The 9,560-nt window shown below is 56.4% G+C and overlaps 1 protein-coding gene across 1 annotated transcript; it reads left to right on the top strand.

Moving 5' to 3' along the window:
- The first annotated feature begins 5,897 nt into the window (after window positions 1-5,897).
- Window positions 5,898-6,353, top strand: LOC139823751 (uncharacterized). Its single transcript, XM_071796255.1, has one exon. The coding sequence runs from the start codon at window positions 5,898-5,900 to the stop codon at window positions 6,351-6,353; it is 456 nt and encodes a 151-aa protein (XP_071652356.1).
- Window positions 6,354-9,560: the final 3,207 nt, after the last annotated feature.

Below are 9,560 nucleotides of genomic sequence, written 5' to 3'. Positions count from 1 at the left end.
TGTCCGGCAAACCCCATGTTTGCGCGGTCGGATCGCGCTACTTTTCGAATGATCCTCTCGTGAGGATGCCATGAGTCGGCATCTCGACTCTCGTTCGCCTGACGTGCGCGTTGTCTGAATCCCGCGCTCCCGCGTTGAAGATTGTGTGTGGCTCGACCAATCATCGTTCCGGTGCTATAGCTGATCCACGCACCTATTAAAAAAAAACGGAAAACAGCTTCCCTGGTCGGGCCTGGCATTTGGTGCCGAGAAAAAGAAATGAAAATAGTTGTGGATCACTGAAAATAAATGCTTACGTGCTAAATGGGCCGCTGCCCGGCGACCGCTGTCGCATATCTTATTGATTAGAACGCCGGACGGATAGGCTGAATAACTTTATTTTTAAAAATGGAATAACTATTTACAACTCCGTCCTCGGAACGTCTTAGTATTTCTTAAAATTAGTCTGGGGATGTCCCCCTTTCGTCGGCCGCATCGCCTTCCTCGCTGGATGGGCTGGCGAAGTCCGGCTCGTCCTCGTCTGGCTGCTCCCACCGTCTGGCTCGGAATGGCGGTTATGATCACCGTGTCAGTAACGGTTGATTGACTCGGCGCGTGCGGTTGCAAGGTTAGGTTAGGTTAGGTTGTAACCGGATCAACGATTAATGTTGTTAAATTATTATTATTAGCCACTTACTACTTGGGCTGTAAATACGGTCGCCACTGTATCTTTCCGGGTGAATACAGAAACCCTGTTGCTATGCGGTGCCCCTTCCTTCCTTCTGGCTGTACGGCCGCCGATGTACACGACGCGGACGTGTTCAAGGCCGTTGGCAACGCCCGGTTTAAGCGCACGTGTGACACGGATATACGGAAAGGATATTCACTGGGGTCGCGAATAATAATTCTTTGTTTATTATAAACAAATAATAGTTTAATAATTCCACAGTTACAGTATCTCGGTACACGCACGGACAGGTTCTATCGCGCGCTCACTCGCGTCGATCGTTCACGAACACTCAGTACCGTCGTTTCGAGCTTGATTCGGTTAATTACCGTAAACGCGTGGTTAATAGTCGCGCTTGTCGTAGGCGATCACGGGATAAGTATCCGGAATCGAGTTTTGTCGCGCTATTTCGAAAGATGTTCACGCCTCGATATTCTCGCGAATACTGTCCGGGAGGAACGGTTCTCGACCCCCCACTTTAATTCTAGCGCAGGCGCGTTGCCTCGCTTTTACGCGCGAAATTATGCAATCTCGCGCTTTTCCGGACTTCTACCAATCGCGTCGCTTGGTGACGAGCGACACGATCCCTGTGACGCAATTCTTATTGGCTGAGCCGTTCTCATTGGCTCAGCTCGATTCTACGACTGAGATACTGCATTGGCGTTGCAACGGCGGACATGGGCTCTCGCTTCGGACGCGGCAACCAATGCCAGCCGTCGCAATCTGCACTATGTGCAAATTCGCGGCAAGTCACTCGGAACGTTTTCCGAGTGACCGAAAATGGTCTCTTTGACGTTCCCTTATTTAACCAAGTAAGTAGCATATTACTAGAATCAATTTTTTTATTAATTCTCTTTTTCTTTCAGGTACCGGGTCTTCGCGGGATCGTCTCGCCCAATCAATGGACTGGTTCGTTTCGTCGGTGAGTATCCGAACGGTAAGTATATAAACTAATAAGTAATGCATAATTCTGCATAGAATACGATTAATCGTACTTGTCTCGACAGGGAATAAATGAAATAAAAACGAAAATGAAATTATACAATGCAATAACGCGCTTCACGACATTCTCTCGCTTCGCGGAGCTACGCTCGCTTCCTATTGGTCGATCCGTCGCGCTCATCGGAATAAGTTGCGCCTCGCGCTCTCATTGGCTCTTGGCCTTGCAAAATCATAAATCAATCTGAAACTCTGTAAAATTATGTCGAATTGCCAGGAATCGCTCCTGTTGGCTATCGCTGTGTCGAGAATACATAAAACTGATAAATCTAACGCAACTAGCGCTATTCTCAATAAAACGGACCGGGATGAGTCCCATTGGTCCTCGTTATTCGGCATTTTGCCTTTACTGTCAAACTTATGATAAAAACATTAAATAAACATAAAATATTGATTTACAGGCTCGCTTGGCCCTCGCTCGTGCTTCGTGCACTCGCATTCGCATAACACGCGTTACATGGTTCAAGGGTCCTCGGGAATCACTCTGGGATCCAATTCGAGGCTCAGTAATAAAATGTATAAGGTGTAAAGAGTGAAAATCATGCTGACGGTTTGTACGTCGGGAAAGTTAATGACAATTGGTAGGAATATGATAAGGGTAACCACTAGGTATTCTTTGAGCTTCATCTTTGCTACTTTGAATCTTTCTTATGCCTGGTAATACGGAATGGCTTTGTCAACGTTGGAATACGCTAGCAGTAATATGCAAACTATTGATATAGCAAAAAGAGAAAATATGAATGCAAGAACTATGATTCTATACTTGTCTGAGTCCATAATGGAACGTTGGCCTGTGATTGGCTCTTTTGCAAAACTTACTTTCATACTTCTGATAATTAACGAATCTTATTTGACTCTAATGTTGAAACTGAGTTTCTTTATGTGAATTTAATATGTTTTGTGGTAGGTATGGAATGAATTAGGATATCAGGTAGATAATAATATATTTCGACATGCACAATTAACATAATGTGATTAACTTAGACAAAGAAAATAAAATAAAATAAAATAATATAAAATAACGACTCTTGTCGCGGTATCGCTCTTTGGCGTTTGAATTGCACATGCGTGTTGCTCTCAAAAGGTTGTCATACAAAACAAACAAATATATATATATATGAAGGTTACATAAAGAGTTAATAATAAACGCGCACGGAACTATCCTATTTGTCCGTCGCCTGTTTCTGGCTCATCTGGCCAAAGTTGATGTCGTCGTCCCCGGCGCTCCTCGGTTGGCCGGTTACTACAGGGATTGCCTCGCCGATACCAGCGGGCTGTATAGTCGGATGATCGTCTCGTCGTGCCTCGCCGTGTCCAGCGGGCTGACTCTCGTTTGGCTGTCCTTGATCGAAGGGTATCGCTCCGGCAATTGTTTTCGATGGGCGAGAGGATCTGAGTGCTGGCCACACTCTCAAAACTACAATCCTCCGCACCTTCCACGTTCTCGACCCCCTGGTTGGCCGGTTCCCCTGGCTCGGTCGACGGCTCCGCCATGCCCCGCGTTACCTCGCACGCCTGGGCCGCCGTGACTGGCTGGCTCTCTCCGCCGCTTCGCTCAGGAGTCGACTCTGGAATCGGTGGTTCAGCCAACGATTTCAAGGTTAGGTTAGGTTAGACCGTCAGACAAAAAAGGGCCGAAGAAAAGGAGGACAAAAGATTGAGGCATCTTCTAGATCCCTCAGCGCCCGCTCAGCTCTCCAAGAATCGAAAGGCTAGGGAGCTGAAAATGATGGACGAACTCCGGAAGGCCCCAACAAGGGATCTCCCAAATCGGGTTTTGGAGGCAGTGAGGATGGTGGACAAAGTCTGCTCCACCGCCAAACGCCTCCGGGGAACAGACCAGGGGTGTTTGATCAAGGCGGCAGCGACCATCACTGCCGCCATCAATCACATGGTCACCCGTACGAACTGTGACGATCATTACGCCCAAGAAGCGGAGGTGGACGAGCTAAGCCCAAGTGACCGCGGTGAAGGAAGACAATGAGAGGCTCCGCAAGCAGGTGGAGAAGCTGTCGTCCCGCCTCAGGGGGGCCCCTATGGAGGTGGAGTTGGACGACGACCTCCCCATTCCACCCTCTCCAACTGAGGAGAAGGGCACTAGGAAAAAGAAGAAGGTCAACGTCATCGCGGAAACGTCCTCGGACGAAGACGATGAAGTTAGGAGGGAAAAGACCGAGTCTGAAAGAAATAGACAGAGGCTCATGCTAAAGATGAGTGAGGAAGGCATGCCACCAGTAATAAGGCCTTCGATCGGGGGTAAGTCGACCGTCTTGGAAGAGGCGGTACCACCGATGACCATGGCGATTGACGCACGGCAAACTGTGACCGATGCTCAACACACAGCGACGGAGGTGATCGCGCAGCAAGTAGGAAAACTCGAAGACATGATCGCCTCGCTGGTGACACAACTGGCGAAGGGGCAACCCGTTGCTCCTGTGGGCGCCGCGAGGATGCCAGCGGCAACTGCGGACGCAGCACCGAGCCGCGGCCCAACCAAGGGCGGTAAACCCGACCCCAAGTCGGGGAAGAGAAATAAAAACCCCAAGACGAAGCCTTCCTTCGCGGAAGTAACCGGGAAAACAGCTTCGACCGGGAATAAGTCAACGACAACAACGGGACGCAAGGACGCTGGACCTACTAGTGACAAACGGGCCAGCAAGGGCTCCTCAGCTCCTCGAGAGACCGCGAAACAGGCAGAGGAAGCCTGGCAAATCGTCTCAAAGAAGAGGAACAAGGGAGGACAAGCAAATCAGCCCGCCTCCGGAAAGGGTAGAGGCAAGGCTGAGCCGCCTCTCGCAAAAGGGAAATCAGCAGTGGCCAAGCCCGCACCGGCGAAAACGACCAGCCGGTCTAAACAGGCCACGGAGGCGATCAACAAGAAAGCGGCGAGGAAGAAGCCGCCCAGGAGCGCCGCAATTGTTATCACCAGTGCGGAGGGAGGCTACGAAGACCTCCTCCGCGAGGCCAGAACGAAAATAAACCCGGCGGAGATGGGCTTCACCGCTGGGTTTAGGCCAAAGAGGGCCCAGACCGGGGCCCTCATCATAGAGATCGCGGGAAGGGAGAACGGCCCAAAGGCGGACCTGCTTGCGGACAGCCTCGCCAAGCTGTTCGCGGACCGCCCCACGGTAAAAATATCAAGGCCGGAAAAGACTAGCGAACTACGTGTCCTAGATCTGGAGGACTCTATTTCGGCTGAGGAAATAGCCGAAAAAATTGCCGGGATAGGCGGGTGTCCGCCATCCCGGATACAGGTGGGGCAGCTGCGCAAGGGGACAAACGGGCTCAACACAGCCTGGGTCAGGTGTCCCCTCGCGGCTGCAAACGCCGTCCTGCAGGGAGGCGGACGAATAATGATGGGCTGGTTCGCGGTCCGCGTCCAAGCCCTGGAGAGCCGTCCCCTCCAGTGTTTCAAATGCCTGGAGGGGGGGCATGTCTGCTCGCAATGTCCGAGTGAGGCGGACAGGAGCGCCCGATGTTACCGTTGCGGGGGCGACGGACATCGGGCGCGGGATTGCAAGGAGACGCCGTGCTGCCCGGTCTGCTCGGACCTGGGTAGACCGGCGAACTACCGTGCAGGGGGAAGAGCCTGTCAACCCGCCAGGAAAAAGGCGAGGCCTGGCAGAAGGGTGGGCAGGGGCAACGGGGGGCCCTCAAACGCGGCCGGGAGCGAATCTCATCCCCGACCCCAGCGGCCCACAGTCACCGGAATGGAAACGGTCAACGTTAAAGTAAAGATCGTCGACAAGAGGCCTCGGAAAAGAGCCGCCTCAATCGCAGTGGACGAAGACAACGGGAAGGAAGACGCGGAAAAACCCCTTCCGCAGCGCAGGAAAAAGAACAGGGACGGCTCCACGGCGGGAGTGTCGGGACAGCCAAAGTCAGTGCCGACTCAAGGACTCCCAACGGCGGGGACCGATCCAAAGCTGGAACGTAAGGAGGAGGGAACACCAGTGGTGGCGCTCGAAGGGATGCCCCCCCAATCATCGGCGCCACCAGGAGTCCCCACCGAGGCACCTGAGATATCAGGCCAAATCGGTATGGAGATAACCCCGGAGAACTCACCCGAGGATACTAAAGGAGAAGCGAGGGGGATGGAGGCCTCAAACGACGAGGTACTATAATGCCTCCACGCATACTCCGGGGAAATTTAAACCGCAGCCCCGGCTCACAGGATGCTTTCATCCACACAATGGCGGAGCAAGGCTGCGAGATTGGGGTCGCCGCGGAGCCGTATCAGATTCCTCAGAACCACGCGCTGTGGGCGGGGAGTCGGTGTGGCCTTGTGGCTGTCACGTGGCGGCGGAACCGGGAGCCCGTTCTTTTCTCGAAGTTCGGGAAGGGGGACGGGTTCGTAGTGGTAAAGTGGAGCCGTGTCTACGTGGCGGGGGTCTACATTTCCCCCAACGTGGACACGGCCTCATACGAGAGGCTACTCGCAGACCTCAGAGACTGCGTCCTGAGGATTCCTCCCGCACGCAGGGAAATACTGGTGGCCGGAGATTTCAACGCCAAGTCGGCGTTGTGGGGCTCCCCGGCCACCGACAGGCGAGGGAGGATCTTGGAAGCGTGGACGGCGGGCCTGGGCCTCGTAGTCCTGAACACGGGCACTGCTCAGACATGTGTCAGGCGGCAGGGGGGTCCATAGTGAACTTGACGTGGGCAAGCCCCTCTGTCGCCCGTAGGGTGAGGGACTGGAGGGTGGCCGGGGAGGTGGAGTCGTTATCCGACCACCTCTTCATTGAGATGAGCCTCTCGGCAATTCCTCCGGCGGTCCAGGCCCGCCGCAAGGAGGCGGAGTCGCGCTTTCCGAGGTGGGCCGTCAAAAAGCTGGACGCCGACCGTCTGAGGGCGGCCATAAACGCCTCACTGTGGGTCGACGACGTAGTGGCCGCCTCGGATGACGTAGACGAGGCTGCAAGCTGGATCGGGGGAATCATGACGGCGGCTTGCGACGCCGCCATGCCCCGATCCAAGCCGCAAATAAGGAAGGCCGCTTAGTGGTGGACGGAGGAGATCGCCGAGTTGAGGCGATCCTCCGTTCAGGCCAGGCGGCGCTGGCTGCGCGCAAGGAGGGGCGGCAACCAGCGCAGACTGGACGAGACGGAGTAGAATATCGCTCCGCCAGGCGGCTCTACTCCTGGGCCATTAAGCGGGCCAAGGACCGGTCATGGCAGGAACTCCTGCAGGCCCTGGACGAAGATCCGTGGGGGCGCCCATATCGCATGGTCCTCGGAAAACTGAGGACTTGGACGCCCCCGGTCACGGAGTCCATGGAGCCCGAATTCCTCGAGGAAGTGGTGGACACCCTCTTCCCGGACGATCCCGGGGAGAGGGTGAACGGAGGTCCCACCTGCGACGGACTGGTGCGAGGAGTTCGAGGTCTCCATGGACGAGATAAGAAAAGCCGCCAAGAAATTCAAGGCAGGCAAAGCTCCAGGGCCGGACGGGGTTCCGGGAAAAGCCTGGTCCTTGGCCACAGGGGAACTGGCGGAGCGCTTGCGCGTCATCTACACCAAGTGTCTCAAACAAGGCCGGTTCCCCAGGGCGTGGAAAAGGTCAAAATTGGTCCTCCTCCCCAAACCGGGAAAACCCGCCGACCAGCCGTCGGCGTATAGGCCGATTTGTTTGCTGGACGAGGTCGGCAAGCTCTTTGAGCGGATAATAGCCGACCGAATCGTCCAGCACCTGTCCCGCACTGGGCCTGATCTGTCACGGGCCCAGTTCGGCTTTCGGGAGGGAAGGTCGACAATCGATGCGATCAAGCGCATCGAGTCCCTCCTGAGAGCCGCTTTGGAGGAAGGCAGGGTGTTGCTCGGCGTCAGTTTTGACGTGGCGAACGCATTCAACACCCTGCCGTGGCCGGTAATAAGGGACGCGCTCCTGTACCATGGAGTGCCCCCTTACCTTGTGGCCACATTATTCGATTACCTGCGGGACAGGGAATTGACCTATACGGACCAGGATGGCGTGGTCCGGGTCAGGCTGGTCGTGCGGGGAGTTCCACAAGGGTCGGTCCTAGGGCCACTCTTGTGGAACATTGGGTATGATTATGTTCTCCGGATCGTTCTCTTCCCGGGATGCTGGTTAAACGGCTTCGCCGATGACACGTTCCTGGGAGTCGAGGGCGACACGTGGGAGGAGGCCAGGACAAAGGCCAATGTCGCAGTGGCGGCAGTCGTGGCCGCGATGAGAGAAAAGTGGGCCTCAAGGTGGCTCCCCAGAAGACACAGGCTGTCTTCTTTTACGACAAGTCTAAGGGGAGACCACCGGGGGTCCACATCATAGTGGAGGGGGTCCGGGTCCCCGTGGGGGCCAGCATGAAATTGCTGGGCCTCTGGCTGGACAGCACCTGGAGTTTCGGCGAGCACTTTGCTCGCCTGACTCCCAGAGCCAAGGGCGTGGCCAACAGTTTGGCCAGGCTGATGCCCAACCTGGGAGGGGCGAGCGGTCGTGCTCGCCGGCTCTACGCCACGACGGTGCACGCCGTGGCACTCTACGGCGCCCCAGTAGTCGAGGGCTCGGGCAGAATCAGGGCGATGCTACGCCAGGTTCAGCGGCCCATTGCCCTAAGAGTGTCACGCGCGTATAGCACCGTCTCACACGCGGCGGCAACGGTCCTCGCGGGGCTTCCCCCGCTAGAGCTCGCAGCCCGCCAGTACGCCGAGGTGTACAGGCGTGAGCGGGAACTGCGGGCTGGGGGAGATCCAGTCCCGCCGAGGGCCCGTAGAGCCATCAGACTCCAGAAGAAGACCGCCCTCATCAGACAATGGCAGACTTGGCTGGCTAACGCCGAGTTCGGCCAGAGGACGGTCGACGCTGTCCGGCCCTGTCTAGCCGAATGGCTAGACCGTCGGCGACTCGGACTATCGTTTTACGCGGTGCAGGTGCTCACCGGGCACGGGTGCTTCGGTGTGTACCTGCACCGCATTGGTAAGGAGGCCACGACGAAGTGCCACCACTGTGACGAGGAGAGAGACACGGCGCAGCACACGCTGGCGCACTGTCCAGCGTGGGCGGCCCAGCGCCGTGTCTTACAGGGGGAGGTCGGTCGTGACCTCTCCCTCCCGACCATAGTGGCGGCTATGGTCGGGGACCAGGAAATATGGCGGGCATTCACCAGTTTCTGCGGACAGGTGATGTCGCGCAAGGAGGAGGCGGAGAGAACCCGCCGGGGCGAGGTAAATCCTCCTGACCCGGCGGATCAATCCGATTAACGAGAGATCTAGCGGGGCGGACTACACGCGCAGTCAGCGCCACAAGTCCGCCCCCCCACCTTATCCGCCGACAAAAGTCAGTCGACGGATAACACGCCGCAATAACGGCAAAAGTCGTGCAGCACCTCTGGGCCTTCTCTCTCCGACGGGAGGGAAGTCCGGAGGACGGGAGGTTCGGCGTCCCGGCGGGGACAACGGGGCGTCGAACTACCTCCCAAAAACAAAGGGAGGAGTGGCGGGGTGAGGTGGTGTCACACCCCGCCACACATAACAGATAATGGAGCGGCCAATCAAAGCCGAGAGCGCTAAGCTCTAGTGTTAGAGAGCCAGAACAGGCTCCGCGCGCCGGAGGCGCCCCGGAAGTAATGATAGCCAGTTCCCGGGGCGCCTCCAACCGGCGCAAGGATGGACACCCGTAGAGTTTTAGCCGGTAGGCTGCGGGCCGCGATCCTTGGTGGCACGCGGGTGGGGGGCCTAGGCCCTCCTCGCCGCCTCCCCTGTAATCGGACGCATCACCCGCAGAATCCGGCACTCCCCTCGTCTCTCTCCCCGGAGGGCGAGGGGGTCTTCCCTCTCCTACATCAGAGGGGGCTGCTGGGCCACATTCCGGACCTCTTTAAAGGTCCGGGAACCCAGCA

The sequence above is a fragment of the Temnothorax longispinosus genome, unplaced genomic scaffold (assembly GCF_030848805.1).
Source record: "Temnothorax longispinosus isolate EJ_2023e unplaced genomic scaffold, Tlon_JGU_v1 HiC_scaffold_17, whole genome shotgun sequence".
In the NCBI taxonomy this organism is placed as follows: Eukaryota; Metazoa; Arthropoda; class Insecta; order Hymenoptera; family Formicidae; genus Temnothorax; species Temnothorax longispinosus.
The sequence above is the reverse complement of the archived record's forward strand: the minus strand, read 5'-3'. Positions and strand labels throughout refer to the sequence as shown.

Excerpts from the sequence above, each read along its gene's own strand:
- LOC139823751 (XM_071796255.1), top strand. The coding sequence starts at position 5,898 with ATGGCGGAGCAAGGCTGCGAGATTGGGGTCGCCGCGGAGCCGTATCAG.